The sequence below is a fragment of the Gymnoscopelus braueri genome (assembly GCF_963280865.1).
Source record: "Gymnoscopelus braueri genome assembly, chromosome: 1".
In the NCBI taxonomy this organism is placed as follows: domain Eukaryota; kingdom Metazoa; phylum Chordata; class Actinopteri; order Myctophiformes; family Myctophidae; genus Gymnoscopelus; species Gymnoscopelus braueri.
The window spans coordinates 18485048-18510151 of NC_137603.1; the positions used below are offsets into that span (position 1 = coordinate 18485048).

The window sequence follows — 25104 nt, forward strand, 5'->3', positions numbered from 1 at the left end:
AAGTCGCTAAACATACATACCTTGCCGCTGGTCAGAGTGGGTCGTAAACACTTGGCCTTCTCATTGGATCACAGGTCAATAGCAGAGGTGCAGCTTGTCCCATCACTGGCTCAGCTTCACTCTTTAATTACACAGCGATTGATTGGCTGGGATGTCGATAAGGCATTTTAAGCAACTAAATCCTCCTCGTATGAACATGAGGGACAAAATGAGAACTGTGCACATGGTTTATGTATTTATTCTCAGCTCTCGTCCCACAAGTGTGCGTGTGTGCGTGTGCGTGTGCGTGTGCGTGTGTGTGTGTGTGTGTGGGGTGGGGGGGGGGGGGGTGGGGGCATGTATGCTCACCTCTTGCATTTCAATTCTGCCATCTGGCTCCTCAATAAATGCAGAGGGGAGCAGGGAATCGATGCAGGTGGCTGATAGCTATGGAAAAGAAAAAAGAAAAAGAAGTTCTAGGCCATCATCTAAACCCGTTACAGAGCAAACACGAATATAAAGCTATTTGTAACTTTCCTCTTCTACCCTGGATTTGAACCTGTTCTTTTTTTTTTTACCATTGAGCTAATAGAGCATGCCTGCTTGCTCAGGGGATGAATTGAATCTTCGCCATCAGGTAAAAATTCGTGTCAGATCCTGTGTCTAGGTGAGACATGACCGTTTACACAATCTAAATGTCTCAATAGAAGAGCAGGGAGACAAAATACAACCACCCCAATTGTAGAAGTTGTATTGCATTAACATACTTACACAAAATTACATTTTATTAATTTAAAAACAATTTACACAGTGCCGCTTTAACAATTATTTTATATTTAAAAAAAATCACACCACCTTAACAGATTAAATGACAAAATAAAAGTGTGTTGTCTGTTCTGTGTGACTGGGTTTCCTTGCTCGAGCGGTTCAGCTGTGGGTGGCGACTATAATATCAATAAACTGGCCACAGGACAATGTACCCCACCCCCACCCACCACCCCTTCAGCGTCACCACTATTACACCCTATACCTACCTCCCATAAACCCTGATGCCAGTACATACAGCAAATGAGAGCTGTTGCTTGGGGAGTCATTCCATCACCTTGGCAGCACCCTCCGTGGTTCCAGCCCATGAATGGCAAGCACCTCTGGGTGGCAGTGCACCCGGCCGAGTGGAGCAGCGTTGGGGGGGCCGGGGAGTTAAGTCTTAGGCCACCGCTTGCAATCTTCACTGGGAGAGACAGATCGCGGAACGCACATGGACCACTCACTTCACAATTGACTGACAGTAGGTTAATTGGCTCAGCCGTCCCTGCACAGCGTTGTACAGTCAGTCCCTAGTTACTGGAGGGCCCAAAGACATGCTCGATGCCTAGCCAAGGTGTAAGCAGTCCTGTTGAGTTACGCTACAGTATGTGAAGCTGCGTCGAAAACGCTGCATAATATCAATGTTATATTCACTGATAGATTCTGAGCAATAGTTGGTACATACATGTGTGTGTGCATGCAAGCAGGGTTGTGAAGTAGACATGTAACATATACAATTACTAACTAAATGTAACTGTAATCAGATACACTTATGGACACTATTACAGTTACTGATCAACTTGCCATTCATTCAGTGTGCTTATCACTGAGAACTTGCGATGGACAATTTACATGGACGCTATGGCGTGGATGGCTAGGCAGCCTTTTGTACCACCTCAGACAGCTGAGGAAATTCAAAGTTTCACAAAAAATGAGAAATCCTTCTACTCAGCTACCACTCAAGAGCATTATGACAGGGGCTATTACTGTTTGGTACGGGGAATAGCTCCTCCTGGGACCAGCGAGCCCCTGAGGGTGGCATGCTTGGCCGAGCGCACCATGGGGAACTTGCCCCTCCCTGCTGATTTCATACTCCGGAAGGTGTTTGAGCAGAGCAAGGATTTTAAAAGACTCATTCCAGCAATGGGCTGTTTGTGCCGCTGTAGTCAGGCAAGTGTCTGCATCGTCACAAAGCCATTAGAGACACAGAAAGAGCATTTTCCCTGAGTTTTCTTTTGGTTTATTTTTTGGCCTATCTGTCTATAAAAGGTGCTGCTATATATGCCCTGCAGTGAGCAAGTGCGTATATTTATGTTAAATAAGTTAATTAAGGCATGTTGCTGTTCTTTCTATAGATTGACCACATTACTGTGCCAGTCATGTCTGTACCCGCAATGTGGCCTTAATAGATTCATCACGATTTCCCTTTTTTGCATGTAGCTGGGCTGAACGTGCATTAGGTGCATTCTCGCCCATGTGAATTCAATTTCATGACACAAGTGAATAGGCTTCATCAGAAAACTATCAATACACAATTAAACTCTGATTATTTGGACGTGTGCATGTGCCCCTGAGAATGGAACGCTCTCTGAATTCTTAACTTGGATGCAGCCAACGGATGAAACGCACACAGTGAGTGGAGCACCTTTCATTGACTGCAAAGGCAATGGCCTTTTGGCAGCACACAGTGGTGCCCTACTGAACCATCAAAAGTACAGACTTATCTTTTTTCTAACCTTTGATAAGGGATGAACAGCAGCATTGACTGAAGCAGCAACATTGAATCATTTACAGAACTCTATCATCAGCACTGGATGAGTGCTGGAGGCTGGCTTTCAATGTTGGAGCCAGTGAAATTAGGTCCTCAATTCAGCTGCCAGTGGATGGCAAAATGGCATGTCTTTTGGACTGGCCTCGAAACAGCTCTCGTCTCTCCCTGTGTGTACATAATATTTCATTTTCTAAATAACCATGCAGTTTAGGCCTACCTTTCATCCTCTGTGACATGCAAAGTGTTAAAATGCAGCTGACGGCGACCGAATCGCGCATGCCAGGAACCGACTCACCAATTCACAAGCAGAGATTCACCAATTCACCCACCACTTAATTGAGCACTTTGGAGCCACAACATCCACAGCAGTAAAGTAAACAACTAAAATATTTATTAACTGAAGAATTTACAGCAAACTCTTATCACGACACAGTCTTCAAGTCAAATGACACTTAACCCTTTTGAGTACAATTAGGTTGTTTAGGCGATTGGGGAACAGGAACAATGAAGACACCTGGAAGGGACAAGAGAGCAGGGGCCTATTTCACGAAAGCAGAATTAGGGGTTAAGCCTGGATTTAACAGCTATCCTGGCTTAATTTATCCAGGATTATCCATGAATCATGAATCAAATTAATTCAACACCTATGTTTGTATATGGACTCATTTTAATGACCCTGCATTCAAATAAAATGAAATAAATACAATAAGATATAATCAATTTAATGATATTACTGAAATATTGTGTGACCATGAATCATAATTGTTTCACAATGACTCATGTGATACGTCATTGCCACTCTGTTAACACTATAGATCATATTGTTGTTAGATGTTTGATACTATTACAGATTTTTTTTAGATTATAAAAATGGCTGACATACATACATACATGGATTGGGGACCCCCGTTGACCGGGGACCCCCGTGGACCGGGGACCCCCGTGGACCGGGGACCCCCGTGGACGAAACTGCATATATATAAATAGATGGATTCCATGTAATGTCAACATTAAATTGTGGCACATATAATATAGCATTGTAGATTAGTAGGCGATAATTCCAAAATTCACTTAAACTCCTCATGTTTAAGCCTAACTGAATTATATGGACTTGTATATAAATTGTATATATTTTTGGACGACTTGTGCATTTAATTTGTCGGCAATACTTTGCCACGCTTTCTCCCTGGATCTATATTTATTGCGGCCGTGTTTCCTGCTTATTATACATTTTACTTCCTCGTATGATTCCATGAGCTGCTGCAGTGCTGCTGTTCAGCCACAGAGAAGAACACCGCTCTGGTTTTGGGCTCCATGATTGGTCAAGTTCAAGGATTCTGCTATCGACTTTCATGGTCTTTTACAGGAATACGTGAAGCCTGGCTTTACCATCCTGGCTCGACACAGTCTGGTTTGACAAAGTCTAGCTCGACAAAGTAGCTCCTTCTCAGCCTGGCTTATTTAATTCTGCTTTCGTGAAATAGGCCCAGGATGTGTGTTTTCCTTTAACAAGGTCCATTAAAAACAACAACAAAACAATGAAAACAAAACAGAAACGAGTACATTGGGAATTGAGAGGGTCTGAATCCGCCTCTTTCTCTGAAAAAAGTTGAAGCTGCTGAAGGAGAACACGATGGGTTTAACATTTTTTGTTTTTCTAATAAGGAATTGAATCAAGAACAACATTGTCATTTACAACATATCCTTTGTTGTTGTTTTTTTTCTTTCTTTCTTTCTTTTTTTTCCTTTTTTTTTTACAAATGTACATAGTTCTATATTTCTCTCGGGAAAAGTTTCTGTTCGGTTCATAAAACAAAATAAAATGTTCAATTAAAAACGAAGGGGCATGGTGGTGATTCAGCAGTCTGAGCGCATGGTCCTTTTCTCTGCAGATCCTCTTGGGGCAGAAATCACCAGACGGGTTGCTTGTCTGGACTTTCCCAAAATCCCTTTTATTATCAAGGTCTCGTTTTGTAGCAAAGGGGAACACAAAGGTCAGTCAAATCCATAACAGGAAATGCCGGCCGGTCTAAGAAGGTGAAATGATGTCAAGACGTGCCACTAAAAGGGTTAAGGCAGGAATAGAAAAGTGACAAAACCAAAAGAACTACGGTAAAAATAATAGAAATGTTGCTAACATTCTGGTTCCCTATGAAGCTGAGGTGTGGTGAGAATTATTCACATAGTCTTATATTCTTTACAGAATCCTTCAATTTACACAGTATTTACAGCAAAGCGCAGCATATCCAACCCCCCCCCGCCCCAAAAAAAAGAAAGAAAGAAAAATCACTTAAAAGTTAAACACGATGATAGTGGAAAAAACGAACCAAAAACGGTATAATCTCCTTATCATAACATCTGCGTGAAAAAAACATCATACACGCAGATCTGGAAACAGGTGTTTTACATTACATCATTACATTTCATATCAAATCAGTTCAAAACAAAGCATTCTGAAAACTCTTTTTTTCTAGGAATCCTTTGTACAAATGTTTTGATTCTGGTGTAGAGCACAACACTCACTTTTTGAGTGTAATCTTATTCACAGTTGCAATTTCACAAATTTGTTTATTTTTACAAGAGGCATCGTGATAATGATAGAACACACAGCGAATGCTCTAGCAGTGAGACACGGCAAATAATGAGGACGCTCACTACATGTGGGCGTCTGCACGAGGTCTACAGTGGGAGGGACTACCATGAATTGCATGGCCACCCTAAGCTACACAAAACCCCAAGTCCTCCCTGGTGGTTTAAGAAAAAAAAGGGAAAAAGTGACTCAGTGACTGTGATGGACGGATGAGAGAACTGCGCTAAAGGTTGCAGAGCTCCTGGGAGGAGGTTGATGATGATGTAGACAGTGTCATGTTGAGGACAGGACGGGACAGGACAGGACAGGACAGGACAGGACAGGACAGGACAGGACAGGACAGGACAGGACAGGACAGGACAGGACAGGACAGGACAGGACACAGGACAAGCAGAGACGGGGTGGGAATTTGCTAGCAACAGAAGGCAGAGGATGTTGCGCCAGACTCCGGCTGCCATATTACACATGCCCGTCTGTAAACAGGTGTGACCCTCCGTAAACTCCTGGCATACTTCACAACCCAGGCCTAACGTGACATGGCTTTAATTACCACACTCCCATAACCTCCACCTCCTCTCTTTCTCTCTATTACTCTCTGTCTTCCTGTGCGTTTAATCACTACAGGATATATATGCTAATGACTGGGCTGCGAGGACCATGTCTTTTACACTAGCTCTCCCCCTGCATGTGGGATGAGTAGCCGTGGGGCCCGCGCCACGCGGAACTCTGGAAAAACACTGGAAGGATGCTAGCGTAGTTCCCAATTAATCGCTCTATTCCACTGCCGTGGCTGTCGCCTTGTCTTGGAACCTCTTGGGGGAGCTAATTGCACAGTGTTTCGTGCCTCCCACGTGCCGCCATGTTCAGCCCGAATAGTAGAGAAAGGGAGACACGACCGTGAATGTATGGCTTTGCGAACACGACCCGTAGAGGGAGCAACAGTGACACTGTCTTGAGCAGACGGATTATGAACATCACCTGTGGAATTAGCTATTATTTTCAACGTGTGCGATGACCAAGCAATGCTAATGCAGATGTCTCATGACCCTTGGCTGCTCACCCGAATCTTCGGGTGAAGGGCTTCCTCCGAGCAACGCGGCACACAAATGTAACGACACGGAGACACACGACAAGTCAAAGACATACACATATATGTCGTGGAGGGTGTTATGGGGGGGGTGGGGGGTGGCTATATGAAAGTGATTCAGCCTCCTGCTCATGTGGTGCTGTACCATAACGCACATACAGTACACGCAGACACACACACACACACACCCCGTCATGGCGTGTCATCAAGAGTTGTGACAAAAAGCACCACCTTAATAACCCCATGTGTCCAGTGTGCGTGCAGGCGTGCGCATCTGTGCGCGAGAGTCTGAGGAGAGAGTTGTCAAAAGGGAGGGAGAGTGGCAGCCCAGGAATGAAGAGAAGCAGTGGAGGCGGAGAGAAGGGAGCCGTCTTCCCGAGGAGGTGCACCCTAGTAGTTCTGCAGACAGTCCAGATCTACTGAGCAACACACGTACCCATTCTGATAAGACACAGAAAGACAGGAGAGAGTCCTGCATCAGAGCCACAGTAGATGCATATAGTATGACAACGTGTGTGTATGTCTGTTTGTGTGTGCATGTGTGTGTGTGATAACTTGGCAGACGGAAGCATATGACCTATGTTGACTGTGAATACGTTGATTACAATTCTGTACGTTCTGAACTTGTTTGGATTCATGCACTGGGACTATTTTGAGTTTGTAGGACATCAGAAGCAACTGAAAAATATTTGGGCCCTTTTAATGTATTTTATAATTGTGGACTCAAATAAAGAAATAAAAATGTGTGTGCGTGTGTGTGTGACTGTGTGTGTGACTGTGTGTGTGTGTGTGTGTGTGTGTGTGTGTGTGTGTGTGTGTGTGTGTGTGTGTGTGTGTGTGTGTGTGTGTGTGTGTGCGCGCGCGCGCGTGCGTGCGTGCGTGCGTGCGTGCGTGTGTGTGTGTGCACATTTCATGGTAGTTGGTGAGGTAAACAGTACAGGGAGGGCGAAGAATGAAAAGTTAATAGACTTTATTGTCCCCAAGGAAATTTGTTTTGGACACATACAGTATCTTTTGTAATAAAATGCAAAATGACTATGAATACATACGGTGCAACACAGAATGTCACCAGTGTCCCCCCCCCTCACACACACACACACACACACACACACACACACACACACACACACACACACACACACACACACACACACACACACACACACACACACACACACACACACACACACACAAAGACCTACATCACATGAACACAAGACTCCCACCAACCAACAAATTGCACACTGCCGACTGTACAGCACACATGTTCATAAAAGTGTACATGACATGTACAGATGCCCCGTACCTTGCACTTGCAGGTGGTGCAGGGTGAGTGGGTCATGCGCCACGTGTCTCCGCTGAGGCGGGTGATGCCCGTGGGGTCCTGGCACGTCTGCCGGATGTCGTAGGAGAGGTTGTCGGCCAGGCAGGGGTCAGCGATGCAGCGTGGACAGCACTCGCCCTCCGCCACTGCCGTGTACTCACATGTCAACACGGGACACACCAGGGGCCAGCAGTCCACCTCTCCTTCCTGTGCACACGGGACGGAGGGAGGGAGGGACACTGAGATGGAGGCGTGAAGTAAGAAAGGTAGACGTTTATTTATCCCATGGGAAATTCATTTTCATCCAGTTCATGGCTACTCAAAGGCGCTCGGGGGGAGCCGTTAGGGGTTGAGAGAGAGAGAGAAAGAAAGAACGACAGAAAGAAAGAAAGACAGATAGACAGAGAGAAAGAAAATAGGAAAGAAAATAAGAAAGAAAGAAAGAGAAAGAATGGTGTCTGGAGGTGTTTACATGTCACCTCACCGCTACAATTAGATGTATTAAGCTCACAAGCTAAAGCGGTGTGTTGCTACAGCAAGCACCATCTCACATTTATATAATTCACTGAACCATTCCCAGACATTTGTCCCTGGCATAACTCAGAGCGTGTGTCCCCCTGAGGTGTACAGAGCCGAATGGCATCCGTCTGCCCACGGGTCTGAGAAAGACGCCGAATTTATCTGTGTGTTCGGGAGATTGTATGCTTAGGCCTCCCTGATTGGCTAACCCGACCCGTCGATTTAACTGATTGGCCTAGTCCTATAGTCTAGTCTCTAATAAGGGCAGCCTAGAGGAGTGCATGGCTGGCTCATCGCCTGGTTGTGACATACGTACTGTATACACAAGCGGCCTCATAATAGATTTGCAGTCCCTCAGCTAATTAGAGGCAACACAAATATTTGAATTTATCTCTTCTAGAATGACACCTTTCCGAAATGTAGTTTGAGCAACAACAAAAAAAAGCATCCTAGTTCCTTCTAGATATCATGTGCCTGTTTTGCAGAATCTTCTGTTGAGCCTGAAAGCTTCCACAGTCATGCAAAATTGACAAGATAGGATGTCTGTGGGCCAGTTCTGCCTTGAAACCTGTATCTGCATAAAACCTTGTGATGACTGAACAATCTCTTTAACAAGGGAAACATTCTGCTCATCCTCTGCAAATCACTCCTTGCCCTGCAAAGCATACATATTTAACGACTGTTTTAAGGCAGCTCTGATTTGATATTCCTGTGAACACAGAGAGTAAAGACTAAAATCGTGAGTTGTGGGTGTGTCAACGTTCATTTTAGTGTTATTGTGTTGATTTCAGATGGATTTTGATTGAAACGGGTGGACCAGATGACATGCTGCTTGGTCATAATTCCAGAAGGAGCGATGTCCAATAGACATCTGCTGTGATATCTCGACATATAAACTTAATATTATTCACATGCTCATTCTTAGATTATGTATATAGCTGCATATAAACAGAGGCGCAGCGGTAACGTGCACGGCGCACTGGGTGCCCCATTTGGATCTTGGCAATATCATATGAATGATGTCTCTGTATAGAGGATTCTATGGATGCAGGACATTGTTACATGATAAGAGGTATGTGAACACATCTTATATCACAGTTTTTCTCCCTCTGTCTCTTCTCACTCTTTCTTCTTATCATGTGTCTTCTTTGGAGACACATGATATATTGATGATATAAGTGTCCCTGTATTTGTTGAGTGGTGCGGTCAAAGGAGGAGAAGGAGTACTGAATCATTATGAAGCAGCATTGGAGATCTTACAAGGGGGCCAACTGTTGTTATGGGACTTTATGACCAACCCTTGAAGTGATGACGAGCACACTTCCCTTGAAAGACACCCTTTCATGGACGACAGCTGGCCTTCCAGATGTCATTGTGAAGGTAAGCCTATTCCTAAACGTCTTTACTTCAGCAAATTTATTTGGGCAGATTCATTTAACTTGCGTTTAACCATTCATACCTCCACGGATACACGTTAACAAGAAAATGCTCAAATGCCCCAGACACACAGACACTTAATATCCACAGCCTATCAAATAAAATATAAATGTTATTGAAACACTTTGTATTAGCCTGTTTAGCATTCAGTTTATCACTCAATGCATTCAGCTCACTCATCCTTGGCAAGAAAAACAGTAAAAACAAAAACAAAACCCCACAAGGCAGAAAACGAAGAAGTTGGTCATTATACAGTAGATGAAGTTGGCTGAGCCTAGGAGAATAAACAAAGAAAATATATTATTTGGGTTCATTTATTGGCATAGCAAATGAAAAGAAAGAGGTATTAATGCTGAAGGAGAGATTAAGGAAAGCTGTGAGGCGTGCATCATTATCAAAGACCAGAAAATCCACTTGCCCTCTAAATCCACTTCCTCAGCAATGTCTGCTGTTGTCTCCCAACAGTGTTAAAACAGACATTTTGGACAGTTGCACACAAATACAGCAAATTACAGTACACACAATAATGGCAACAGTTATCACAAATAGTAGGCCCTAGTACAGTGCAATACATGATTGCACCATTTTGAGAGTTTTAAACAAGGAACATTTCCGTCACTGCAGCACAACTGCTCCAGTCGGTAATGGCAAAAGCCATTACTCTCCGGGTTGAATGACAAAAGACCCCCCCAAAAAACAGAAACATGTTCCTAGATGGCTAATTGAAATTATTTCAATGCACTAATTCCACATTTACACTTCCTGCAAAACAACTTGCTGTTATCACCTTTTTCTTTTCTTATTCTTTTCTTTTTGCTCTGTCAGCAGTGACGCTCTAATGCCTGGTTAATACATGTTGTGAGCTTGTAGATCAGCTATTTTCGGCTATTTTTGGTGTGTGACATCACCCATTATCTTCCGTGTATCAATCGCCCTTAAGGATGGCTATGTTCTATGTTGTTCATCACTTTGGCCCCAAACAACATACAGCATCTCGTAAACTACTGGCTGGCCATAAAACTGTCTGCATTCATACTTCCTGGAAAATGCATCCTAACTATTTGAGTATCCTAACTGTACTCTCACCATGCTTAGGCCAAAATATCAACTTTTCACACAAGATCTCATAATCTAATTCTTCTCCCCAGACACCATGGCTTTTTCATAGTGCTGCAGCCCGAACGCCAATTTATAGTTGGAAGAAGCAGCACAGACTTGGATGGCTGCTACCGTAGTTAGGTTTTAAACCCAGGGATAGAGAGAAGCAAGATGCATGCGTCAGGATGCTGCTGGACAAAATCTTTCAATTAAGTTGTGGTTTGGGAGGAGAGACACACATCAGGATGCGTGTCATAGTCCCGGACTGGGCAGCACTTGGAGTGGCCCCCCACTTTTACATTGCAACATGACACTACAAGCCATAATGCACAGTCAGCGGTTAACAATATGAACCCCGGGCAACTTATTATATGTGGTAAAAAAAGTGAACATGCATTTGACACATTTTCTTTTCTGCCTGATATTGCTCATGGTTGCATCATGATGATTTTCAAAAGCACATTTGAAAATGTGCAGGTGTTACTGTATAGGGTGAGCATTATATTGCTCACCCTCAATAGCCAGGCATATCAATATATCAATACAGTGTGTGTGTGTGTGTGTTGTACACTGACCATGCAACGGCACTGCTGGCAGCCGTAGCTCCACGATGCTCCGCTGCGGTAGAGCGTGCGTCCATTCTGGTCGAGACACTGGCTGCTGGGCCTGGTGTCACAACTGGGACAGCAAAGAAGGTCGGCGTCTGGCTCTTCGCAGTCACAGGGTCTCCTCCTGCAGAATGTCTGTCCGTCCTGCCCATTTTTGACAAGGGTTATTGTTGTGCTATATTTTTTTAAAAAAACTTCAAAGCCTTTCTGTGTTATTACACAGCATGGTGGAAGTCAGAGAGCGTTAGGAAAGAGGCATGGAGAAATTACGGCTCACATGCGTCATGGACCGCTACGCCGAAAGGTAAAACTCATATCATCATTCGTGCGGCTTGCGCACTAACCCACCTAAGCCCACAGGGCACTTTGGTGTGGTAATTTCATATAGGATTAGCTGACACATGGCTAAGAAACGTTTTAGTTCTTGTTTCAGTACAGTCACTGGAGAGTCAAGGCCGGCACACCAGAGGGGGAATTTCCGAGGAGGAGGCTAGAACCTCAATGTTCAGAATGACATTTATTATCGCTGTGAATGAAGCGTGAATATATTTTGAGCTGGGTTTTTGGGCTCCGAATGTAAAAGACAAATACGAGAGCAGTCACCGGGTCTGCTGGCTTTTCAGCGTCCTCATCCCTCTATCACTCTACCCAGTGAAAACTTTACGGCATTTCACGCGACGTGCCCAGTGCAGGCTAGGCCCAGGGACCAAGAGGGTAATGGAGATGTAAAATTCGCATATAAAATGGTTGTTACAAAATGTATGGGAGCCATAAAATGATCCTGCATACCATTTAAGGGGTAATACACAGCCAATGTTTTATCGATGCATATTGTCGCGCTACAGTAGGCACTACACCTCACGATACTAACACTGCTGATCTTTAACGGCCTTTGTCTTTATGGTTACGACCCTTCAGTCGCTGGAAATATTGCAGATTCTACCAGCCTGGCTGAACAAGGGAGAGTGTTGCGAGAGCGGAGATAAGAAAACTCATGTAGTCCAGGTTGTGGATTGAGTAGGTACCTTTTTCCTATGTTGCTGAGTAGCAGGAGTAACCCGCCTGAAGCCTCCATCTCCTCTCTCTCCCCATCCTTAACATGAACAGTCGCCTCTCTTTTATATTCAGTAGTAAGCCTCGACTCTGAGAAGCCCACTTAGTCAGCTGGATATTTATCACACTGGCTGAGCCTTTGTTTTTCCCCAAGACAATTCTGATCAATATCTTGTATTTCTCTAGCTGCGCTGTAAGGCCTACATTCCAATACAGCAGCCTAACAATGAGCTATTAAGCTGCCACAAATATGTGCCAAAAGGTGCTGTTCCTGTTCTTAAACCCTAATTTATAGATCTTACAGGCACCCTTTTCTTGCAGCGCCTTGTTTTTCCTTTTTTTCAAGGTGTTTTATCCGTGAGATATTTGTACTTGATTGAGCTTTAAGCACTTTTACCTTTTTTTAAGTAAGTACTGTAAAGATTCTATACGAAATTCTACATTCCTTGATAGCCTAAGGGTTAGCTGCTAGGGTTAGGGTTATCTAATGTAGGCATGCTGAAGAGAAAAATGTGTACGCAGATGTGTGTATAATATATTTTTAACATGATCAAGGAAGAGATGCTCTAGGGAGATGTCATTAACACATTCCACGCCAGAGTTTAATATCATAATGTACTCACCAGTGCCAGCGATTTATTGCTGTTTTTTTCACCTCGCCACAGACCTCGCTAAATACCTTAAGATCGCGCGTTAAACTGTTTGTAGACACACAGGGTAGCTGTGTGAGACGCCCAGAGAAGACCGTTTCGATCGGCGATCGTCCATTTTGAAGTTGTCGCGGTTTATGTTAAACAGCGATCAGCGAGGAGAAAAAAAACTCAGAGATAATGGAGGATTAGGGGAAGATTTAGAGCGGCACCGGATGGGAACGAAAATCTCCAGATACGGATATTTCGGTTTCCGGTTGTGCTACAATGAAATGTGTCACTGCGAGAGAGGCCTACAATGAAATGTGTCACTGCGAGAGAGGCCTACAATGAAATGTGAACCTGCGAAAAAAAGACCACTTTGCGTAGATCTAGGCGATTGGCACGCAATGTGTTAATGAAACCTAATTTAGGATCTGCAGGAAAATCGTTTTTTTTTCATTTATTTTTATTGGTTGCACTCTGTTCTGACAGGGTTCACAACACGCTATCAATGCATCAGATATGTATGTGTTGTGTGATGTGCTGTGTATGTATGATAGGTTTCAGTGTGTGAATGTGACTGTGTGGACAGTACTAATCTTCTAATGAAAATGGCAGCCAAGGCCTGCTGCCACCCTGCACAGAGACCAGTAATCACACACTGCACCGCCAGTCACTGCCCATTCAGAACCATGCCAGGGCACAGCAGCAACTTATCACTCTGTGGTATAAGCGTGTGTGAGTGTGTGCGCTCGTGCGTGTGTGAACACGTGCGTGCGTGTGTGCGTGCGTGTAGAAATGAAGACTCGATCTGGTCCCCGGACACAGTACTGTAGTTCACTGAATCCCTTAAATGGCATGTGAAAAACATGCTGATGGGGCAAATTAAAATGAGGCGTTTTTCCCTGCAATTAGACAACACTGTTGATGTTGCTGATCTAGCTATTTGGCCTGTTATTTTTTTGGCAAGGAAATGGTTTACATTTCTATAGTGTGTTTATCCAAAGCGCTTTACAATGTGCATTATATTCACCGCTTCACACACACACACACACACACACACACACACACACACACACACACACACACACACACACACACACACACACACACACACACACACACACACACACACACACACACACACACACACACACACACACACACACACACACACAGCGGAGACAAGGCACTTAAGGGTTTAGTGTCTTGCCCAAGGACACTACGACGAGCTTGTAGATTGGCTTTTTTTTGCTATTTTTACGTGATAACGTTGTGTGCCGGAGGGAAAAAAATGGGCGTTAATTAGACTAATCGATTTGGTTGATTATAAAAAATCTATTAGAAATGTTACTCTTAATGCGTAATTGATACGTAATTGATGCATTGATAGATGAAAAAGAATCATTACAAAACCTAAAAAACTTGATTAATTAAAAAGGAATAATCAATATAATAATCGCTGATGGTGTGTATGTGTTTGCATGCAGTCACCGGTCCTATTGACTTTATAAGTCTCTGAGTTTGTAGCTTGTTGGTAATTTTTGTGTACTTTGTGTACTCTCTTGGTACCCTTTTTGTGAACATCTTGCATATGCAAGATGTTCTTGCATATGTCTATTCATGTGTATGTGCAACATATAGATGTGTGTCTAGTGTATATGTACACAGCACATGTACTGTATGCGTATGCGTGTTCTACTGTATGTCCTTGCGTACCTTGCAGGAGCATATTGCACAGCGGTCAAAGCTGGGTTTCCAGTCTTCCCCGTTGCGTCTGATGACCTCATCCTGCGGGCAGTCCCCCGTGCACCCAGGTCCAGACGTACACACACAGTCATAGCCCCCGGGGAGATTCACACACACACTGTCATTCCAGCAGGTGTGTGTCTGCATACTGCACTCATCAATATCTGCAAGAACCCAAAAAAGCACAGTTAGGGGCACGCCGCCTGCATTTCCACTGCAAACCCAATTCAATCCAAACAGTTGACAAAACACAGTTGTACATGCATACGTAGCACAGTTAATCTGTGATTTCACCACTGCAGAATGGCTCTGGCTTTTGCAAGATCAGATAAGAATCTGTGCTGGATGGATCCAATGCCTCTCCTTTCTTTTAGTTTTTTTCCTGGACAGCCAGATCAATATTACATCATCATCACTGCTTGTGTATTCCATATTCCCCCCAAAAATTGTGGAGTGGAGTGCATACTGTACCTCCACCAATACTATGCAAATGTCAAGACATGCCATTTCCACCGGAGATATGACTGACTGAATATGTAGCCTAGGGCTGGCCAATTAACCTTTCGAAACAAGAGAAAAATAGATAAACAAATAAATATATATATTAGTTTCTTATATATATATATATAACACGAACAAATTCTAATATATTTTTTTATAATCAGCTAAATTGATTAGTATGACCCTGTATAACCCTGTATTATACTTCGCTGTATAAAAGTGGCGTGCAAAAACTGTGAAAATAGCCAATCTACAAGCTCACAACGAGATGTATCTTGATGCGTTGTGAGCTTGTAGATCTGCTATTTCACAACTTTATTTTTTATAATTATTTGTTAATCGCGATCAAGGCAAAATAATGAAATAGTCGTAATATTGATTATAAGTCATCCTACAGATCATTCCCACCAAGTTTCATGAAAGTCCGGCCATCCATTCTTTAGTTATTTTGCTAACATGCAGACAGACTGGGGCGAAAGCATAACCCCGTTCCACCCCATTGGTGCAGGTAAATATTTTCCTCTTTTCCAAACTTCATACATGTGCAAAGACTGTCGCATGCAGCACTATGACACGTCAGTCAGTCTCTTATGACCTTGGAGGGCATTGCACAAGGATGGGGAGGCCTGTCACAATGAAATAGGAGTTGCATGTAAATGAGATGTTATTTTTGTGAAGTTAAGTCACTGCGACAAGAACCCCGAGGACCACGTCTATAAACCTGACAACTCTGGAATAATGTAACAGTGGAATACCTTCCTATTTCTAATCCACTTCAACCAGGCCTTTTGAGAATAGTGTGCACGGATCTGTGTGCGCTTTCATGATTTGCAAGTGAGTTTTGGATATGCCCTCATGTCTGTGTGACATGTAGCAGCGATTACGTGCTGTGCTGTAGATAACTACAGAGCCCAACAGTGATTGCCCACTTTTTTTAACAGCTCAACTCAGGAAGTGAATTCCCATTGATTTACTCCATAGATATGTCCTTATACTGTATAAAGGGGTTTAAGCCTGGAACCAAGAAACCAACCAACCATGAATAAATTCATGACCATAAAAGGCTGTTAAATAATTATTTCAAGAGTAAAGGAACTACGCATCCCATACTTGTGGCGAGTCTACCTTGGAGGGTTATGACATATGGCTAATAATAAAATCCTCTATGCAGAATATGAAAGGTTTTTTTTACTTCCAGAAACTCACTATGCTGTATAATGTGTGAAGGCAGTAATAGTCAAAATGGATAAATAGTAGAAAAAAGTTTCAAGTTCAATTGATCTTGGCAAAAAATATATAAAAAAATCATGTTCATAATGATGTTCTAGGTTTCTCGTCAAAAACTTTGATGCACATAACATTTTCTCTACCATTCATTACAAAGTGATACATAATTCCTCAAACACACATTTAGAGAAACTCATTGCCTTTGTGTTCCTTTTCCCCCAAACTACTGAGATCTCTAGGGAGACTCAGTCCATATCCACGGCTTGCAGAAAATATTTGAAATACCTGCTGTGGCGTCTGACTCTAGCACATAAGAAGTGTTGGGGAAGTTAACTCTCAAAGCTTTATTTTACAAGCTCTGATTACTTCCTCCTCAAAGAACCTGATAACTATGTACAGCAAAGCTAACCTCAAGAGAAGCAAGAGTTTGATTAGCAGCATGTATCAAATATGTATGAAATGTGTAGGAATATCTTCACAGGCTTATACATAAAGGGATAGTGCCAGTAACGGCAGTGTATTCAGAATCATATATACAAAAAGTGACAGTGCCAGCGTGACGGCCTGTGTTGCCAAGACTGACATGCGAAAGGGCTCATCCTCAGTGCCTATTCGGCAGCCTGGCGGCCTGGCTGTGGCAAAGGTCCCTTTGTCTGTTTGTTTGGTTTTCTGATACTGCAGTATCGCCTGTCTGATGGTTGGCAGCATGAACAGATTGTGGCTGGGGTGTTGAGTGTCTTTGATGATCCACTTGGCCTTGGCTACACACTGCCTGGCAGATATGTCCTGGAAGGAGGGAAGCTCACCTCCAACAGTGTGCTGGCTGGGCCATCTGTGGTTGAGGGTGGTATACTGGTACAGTTCCCATACCAGGTGTTGATGCAGCTCATCAGGATGCTGTTGATGGTGCTGTTGTAGAAGGATGAAGGGGCTCATGCTGAACTTCTTCAGCCGTTTGAGGCAGAGCAGTTGCTGAGGCTTTTTCACCACATGAGGGGTGTGTGTGTGTGACCAAAGCTATTTACCTGAATAGCAATCAACCATGTGATAGCAAATGAGCATCAACAGTGGAAGACTAGTTTCTATGTTGCATATTTGGAATGCTATTGTCTTGACATACATCTGGCACAGCCTATTGTGTTGACACTCAGATCATAAGTCAAAGTAGTCAAAGTAGTTCAAAGTAGTCTTCCACGGGCACGCATTGGCCGTGTTGAGCATAGTTGGTAAAACGTGCTGAAAATACAGGAATGAGCACGGTTTAATCTGCTCCGCACCAAACAGTGCCAAACCATCTTCTTCTGAACCATTTTTAGACCACGTTCTATGATGTTAATAGTCACCACTCACCAACTAGATAATTACACCAATCTACAAGCTCACAATTGCAAATAGCACAAGCTGTAGTGTAAGTGTAGTGTAAGCTGTGTTTCAGAATCAACTTTATTGTCACATCACAGGTTTCAGGTGTAAAACAGTGGGTGAAATTAGTTTTTGTGCAAGTTCCATCATTTTAGTTATTTCCATAAAAAGATAAATCTTTCTCTCAATACAAAACAAACACTGTATCTACATATTTGCACATAGTATATATTAGGTTGAACAGTGTTAAAGTCTGTGCATTGTGAGCATAGCAGCAGATATACTGTATACTTTACATGACATGGACGCTAGGTAAAGTGCAAGAATAATAAATATCAGCGTGTTGTACATGGGATCAAGGTGCAGAGTATCAGCGAGTGTCAGGTTCGAACACATAGTCCACATAAGGTACCTTTCACTGGTATAATCCACAAGTAGGTCCATGAAGAAGAGCAAAAAGTCACAGGTCAGCCTGGTGATAGGCGTGATCATGCCTTGTTCAGCAGTCTAATGGTAGCCGGGTGGAAGCTGTTCATGAACCTGGTGGTGTTTCCCCTGTTTCCCTTGTAGGCTTCCTCGCCTTTGTTTGTTTGTGATGTTCTCAGCATGATGTACAGTACAGTGTGTAACCTTGTGTCAGCAGGCTTTTCAAAGTAACTATGTAGGCATTGCAATGAACGTTATGTTTCGCAAATATTAAAAAGGCTAAATGCTAGGCCTCCTCAGATTTAATTTAACGCCGATCTACAAGCTCACAATTTAAAATAGATCTACAATCTCACAGCTTGTTGCGATGCAAAACCCAATTAGGCTTCACAGGTCCATTTTGTTGCAATGATTTGAGTTAAATTAATAATGAGAACTTTACTTTGTACTGTCAGAGATCCACATGGAAGCCACTCTGTTAACTGAGGTTTTGACCTAATAGTCTTGTTCAGTTGGCTATAGCAGCACTTTGTCAATCTTCTTTGTTCCAAACATAGAAAACAGTTTAGATTCCCTGTGAAGGAGATGTTTTCCAATGCCCTAGCTAGCCTCTGTTCAATCTAAATAAGTGGAGTCTCTCAGAGTGAAAACAAACAAACACAGCGTGCTGCTATGCCTTGCCTCTGCTACCTATACCTGCACCTTCTGCCTGCCTGTGAGACAGTGTACAGCAATGACAGAACCCTGTTAGTGTCGCACAGACAAGGCGACTATAAAAGTCGACAAAAAAAGCAATTTGTGAAGTGTGATTTTTTTTCCCCCATCCTAACTTTTAATTGCATTCTGCCGGCGGTGAATGATGAGTGCTATCTAGGAGAGGAGAGAGAGAGAGAGAGTCTGAGAGGGAGGGAGCAAGACTCGGTCGATGCCGTGGCAACAGCAGCCGCAAGTACAATGAACTGGTACAGTACTGAAACCACACTCTAATTGGTTGCCATATCAAGTTCTGCCTGATGGTGTGTGTGTGTGTGTGTGTGTGTGTGTGTGTGTGTGTGTGTGTGCGTGTGCGTGTGCGTGCGCTATGCTTGGGATTGACTGTGACAAGCTATTTGCATAAACAAAATGAAATCCCCCCTGTCAGAGACAGACACACCTACACTGGTGAGGGATTAATGCTTCTCGTGCCGACGTGCCTCCAACCCATTCAGCCACAAGCTGCCTCTGCTGTTGGCAGATGAGTTGCTGCTTGTAACAAGCGTCGCGTGAAAGAGCATGAAAGGCCGTCGGTTGGCAAACACAAAGGGCCCTCAAAACCTTCAAATCCCACACCCATTGCAGGCAATCACCTGTGAACACGCGGTGAACATACAAGAAAACAAAATAAAAAGTGTACACACATCCCTGTATACCCATATACACACATACAACAGTAGGATTCATTGCGTGCATTCATGCTCGCGCACACACACACACACACACACACACACACATTACATTACAGTCATTTAGCAGACGCTTTTATCCAAAGCGACTTACAATAAGTGCACACACACACACACACCCCCACACACACACACACACACACACACACACACACACACACACACACACACACACACACACACACACACACACACACACACACACACACACACACACACACACACACACACACACACACACACACACACACACACACTCCTCTGAAGACACACAACAAACAACTTCCTCTGAAGACAGATGTTGGTAATTAGAAGGCATCAGAGAGCTCCGTATTTGTCTATTTAAACTGTATTTCATTTGCATTTCTCCAGGCAAGCCATATGGAAAGGTCACGTACATCACAGAGTCAGACATAAGAGCGAGAGAGGGAACATACACACAGAGACACTACACACACACACACACACACACACACACACACACACACACACACACACACACACACACACACACACACACACACACACACACACACACACACACACACACACACACACACACACACACACACACACACACAGAGTGTGAATTTGTGTTGTATTATCCCCATTTATATGCTGTTTATTAAAGCCACCTGTCTCTCCCCAAGGCATCCGGGATAATAAATGCATGTTGAGATTCAGCCATGCAGGTCTTCGACAGGCCAATAAAGCAAAGGGGCCTGCTGTGTACAGCTGTTCCAGGCCTCTGCACAGTAATAAACAACACAATGCAATGCGACACAACACAATGCCGAGCAACATGGCAAAACCCAAGGCAATAGGACACAACAAAAGGCAATGCAAGAAATCTCACATCACAAAAACAAAATGCAACACAGAAGTTCAGAAAAGCAATGCAATGAAATGCAACACAAGGAAACGCAATGCAAGACAAAATGACATAATTCAATTCCACATAGTGACAAATTATGTCAACTCAATGACGTTCGACTCCTGCTCCAGTTGACTCTCAAAATAAAAATCTAAATGCTTTTTCGAATGGCTACTGTTTGCCAGATGGGAGAGGGAAGGAACAGTGTGTGCAAATAAACCTATGCGGTCACGTGCATGTTGCAGAAGGACTATCTGCTTACTTGTAAATGGCAAAGTCACGTAGGAGTGCGGTGTGGGATGATTTTGTCAAACTAGATGAAAACAGTGCAAAATATGCAGCCTTAAGGTTGTAAATCATATTGACGTCTCGTCTTGTGATGTTAAATCACCTTAAAGCAAAACACCCAAGGCCAAGTGGGATGACAGGCTCGTCCAAGCAAAACAGCATGGGTGACTTCACCATGAGACAGCACCAGTGTGTCGTCGGGGAGAAAGTCACTGATTCGATGGGTGAGGGGAAAGGCATATACCAGCTGATTGTATTTCCCAAGCCCGAATACACCGTGCCTTCTCCAAAAACAATTACTAAGCGATGAGAGAAAAAACACTGAAACAGCCACCTCTGGCCGTAAGATTCTGTCTACAGCCTACAAAATTGACATTACATGGACTCATTAACAGCATTGAAGACAGTGTCTTAAGTGATAATAGGACTGGGCTGTGAAAAGTGCCATCCTGCAGACACGCTCAATGTCATGGAGGCATGCTGCAGAAAATATAGCTAATGTCCTGCAAGCCGCAGTTGAGGATTGGGGTATAGCCAACAAAGTGGCGTAAGCGTCCATGACAACTCTACCAATTTTATCAAAATGTACAGTGACAAATACCCCAACAACAACAACTCATGATATCTGGAGAGGAAGTTGCACCAATGCTTTGCGCACATACTGCAGCTCGCTATCAATGACGCCTTCAAACTGGGGCCATCACAATTGTTGTCGGGGCTGCAAGTCGGCATCATAGCACCATGGCAACTGAGGCGCTGAGGATAAAGCAGGACCAACAAAATCGTCCCTCACCCAACATGTCAAGACGAGATGGAATCCTACATAATCAGTGATGTTCAACACTGCGCGTCTGTGATGCATATTAACAGATGACACACTAATCTCACCAATGATGTATCCATGGGATACTGCACATCCTACTTTACCTTGCTGACGCCACATTATGAACAACAACATTTGCGTTGAAATCATAGAAAAACATGCACCTCACGGCAGCTTGCTTCCTGAACATTTGTCATTTTCACACCCAGAGCCCACGTTGTGCAAGCACCCATAATTGCAAGTTGGTCTTAAAATGAGGTGTGGTCAGGCAAATTGTTGGCGCATCGCAGTAGAGGGAGTGAGAACAGTCAGAAAGCGATTGCGTCTTAGACCAGCTCTGACCGTTTCTAAAGTCTAGTACAGCACCCCCACGCAGTATTTCCCACTATTTAAAGAGCGCAGTAGATTGACCTATATAGGCGGGCTTGCCTCTTGCAACACGCATACACAGCTTGCAATCAAAATCTATTTGAATTCAACACATCACTCACATTCATCAACATTCAAGACATTGCTGTGGGCCCGATTATCCATAATAGCCTAATGTATTGGGCGAGTGCCCAGTGGCACCAGCCAATTCACCCATTGTCAGCCTTCTGATTGGTCCCTGACTGACCAACCAGCAGGCTCCTTTCGCATAGCAGCAGCGGTTGTTTATACTGAGTTTGGTTAACATGAGAAAATGTTTTGCTTCCTTTTTACTTTAGAATAAGGAAATAATATCAATTTGAGGCAATGAAAAACAGGATTTTTACCCAATCTAGCAACAGCAACCAATGGACCACGGGGGTCTTGACAAAAGGTTAATGTGCCGTGCTGGGAGGCACCAAAATGTGAATAGTTTTTAGGCTTATAAACACCAGCTTAACCATTTTTGAAGCATTTGACTGTTCATTATTCCTCTTAATAAGAATATGACTAATGAGAATAAAACAACTACACAGTGTGTCTGTGTACGGAGATCACAATAAATCCAAATATTTAGATGGTCTATGGCGCAAGGTGCAGCATGGTCTAAAGCTCATGGGGGGCAATTTGACTAGTTAGATGGTGGATAAATGATGGGCGCAAAGTAAGGCGCAAGAAGCAAAGGGGGGTGTATTCTATCTCTGAATTAGTCCCGCACACTGTCTTCCAGAGGCGTTGCTAGGTCTCTTCTAGGTTGGGGGCTTAGCCCCCCAGGCAACGGACACGCACGCGGATTTCGGCGGATTTGGGTACTTTTCCCCCCGTTTTCTTTAACTTTATTTCGGTTTTAAGGTTAGGGGTAGGGTTAGGTTAGGGTTATAGATATATAATTAAAAAAATAAAATAATAATAATATATATATTTTTCTATTGGTGGCTTAGGATAAAATATTGGTGGCTATAGCCACCGAAGCCCCCGCGTAACGACGCCCCTGCTGTCTTCACTTACAGCAAAAATGGTTTAATGCAGATACAAAGTTTGTGTTTTAAGCATAAAATAAAGTTGACCGATCAGTCACTCCCATTCCCTCATTGATATTTAAATGACGGATTTGGCGGAGTTGGAGGAGAACCATCTATGGGAGCAGCATTAATAATGTGATATGATGTCAGGAGAGAGGAGAAACAAAAGCTCTCTGCTCACCAAAAAACTCAAGCGAGAGGTGGGCCACCTGCAGTGGCCGTGCTGTTCCTGGCATACTTGCACATGCGCATGCAGTTCAGAATCAGGCCTTCCTCCTCTTAATGTCTCCTCATTTATGTCCAAGAGACATCTGTGATATCTCAACACATCAACTTTATAATCACATGCTCATTCTCAGTTATGTTCTTTATTTAAACCACCTATTAAAGCATGGCAGGGAGTGGGACACTGCGTGCCCTGTACATCGGAGCCCCGAAATGGATACAAATGACCTGTTGCTGTACGTTAAGCAGAGACAGATGGGTTCATTAAATTTTTACATGACGAAAGGTCTTTGAATATATTTGCTATCAGCAATAAAGTATAGGCTGCTTAGTGAAATAAACTGCATCTCTTCTCTCTCCCTCTCTCTCTCTCTCTCTCTCTCTCTCTCTCTGCAAAGAAGTAGAGCATTGGATACTTCTCAGTTTTTTGTATTTCTTATTAGTCATAATCTTATTAATCGGAATAATGAAATATAATGAAAAAAGTGCTTGTTGGTTCCTGAGCACGAGTTGTGAATTTACATTTTTGCCTCCCAGCATGTAAAATTGGCTGGTGCTACGGGCATCCATCCAATGCAATAGAACTATGGAGAATCTGGCCCAGATCATTAATTATTTCTGAACCTCAATGCTGAGGTCTCTCAGCAATGTCATCTACCATATGGAATGTGAGTTATGTGTTGAATTCAGTTTGGATTTGGATTGCAAGCAGTGTGTGCGCACATTGTGAACTGGCCTATATAGGTCAATTTATTTTCTAATGTGCTCTGTAAATAGTGGGGAGATACTGTGCTGGGGGACGACGACAGACTTCAGATGAGGTCTGTGGCACAATCCCTTTATGGCTTTTCTCACTCCCCCTAAAAGATAGCAACAATTTGCCTGCCCACACCTCATTTTAAGACCAATACACTAATACGATAGGTGCATACGGTGTATGGGCACAAGTACATTTGGTACCTACACCATGTGGACGCTGGGCACGAACATGACAACTACATTGGACACTTGCACTGCGCTTCACCCCATTTTGTGCCCATCTGGGAGTAAGATGCAGTACCAGATACACTCTGTATCATAGTGCATAGTGTACAGCCCCTTCAGAAAGGGCCCTTCATTCTAATTCTAGACCAGATACACTCTGTATCTGGTCTGGAGAAACAAATGTACCATTAGAATACAGAAGGCATGAGGAATGACAGCCAAAGGCCTCCAAAGTATCCAGAGAAAAAGATACTCTGGATATTAAAGGGTTCTTAGTTTGGCCAAGTGTGTGCTGTCTATTGGTAGTTCTGCTTCTGAGCATAGTGTACAGCCCCTTCAGAAAGGGCCCTTCATTCTAATTCTCAGGTGTCTCAGCAGTTGAAAGAATGACCAAATTATCCATATTATAAGCCCCTGGCATCGACATACTGAGCCGGTTATCAGCACTGACGCAGCAATCCCACCTGTGCTCTCGAGTACATAAGTGCCAATACTTTTGATTGAATACTTTATTAGCAGTTTGCAAAAAAGCACAGGAAAGTACAGTTCAATACAAGGTCTGCTAAGAGGATTTTAAACCCTTAGAAAGCCTATGGCTTGTTTCCATTGGGGTCCTTTGTACTCAATTCATAGAAACACTTAATGACAGGCAAATATACACTACTATGCAAAACATAATATAAACGGTTACTTGTCTTTCTCGTCCCTCACACTGCTGTACTTAAGACTTCTTGGCTAAATGAAAGCAAAAACCAGGCAGGCACAGTTAAATGACTGCCGTTGCCCTTATCTTACTTCAACCTGCCTCCACCTTCTGATATGCAAAATGTTCGCTTGTTTGGTTGACTCGCGGCAGACTGTTGGGATT

General features: G+C 43.4%; 1 protein-coding gene across 1 annotated transcript in view; it reads right to left on the reverse strand.

The window, feature by feature from the left end:
• Window positions 1-5224: 5224 nt before the first annotated feature.
• LOC308082649 (protein kinase C-binding protein NELL1-like) overlaps window positions 5225-25104 on the reverse strand; it is a 302553-nt gene continuing 282673 nt past the window's right edge. The window contains exons 17-20 of the mRNA XM_080424542.1: window positions 14625-14818; window positions 11188-11364; window positions 7541-7765; window positions 5225-6675 (exon numbers count right to left, since the gene is read on the reverse strand). Of these exons, the coding sequence (XP_080280668.1) occupies window positions 6625-6675; window positions 7541-7765; window positions 11188-11364; window positions 14625-14818 (647 nt within the window). The 3' untranslated portion in view covers window positions 5225-6624. The remainder of the gene's footprint in view (window positions 6676-7540; window positions 7766-11187; window positions 11365-14624; window positions 14819-25104) is intronic.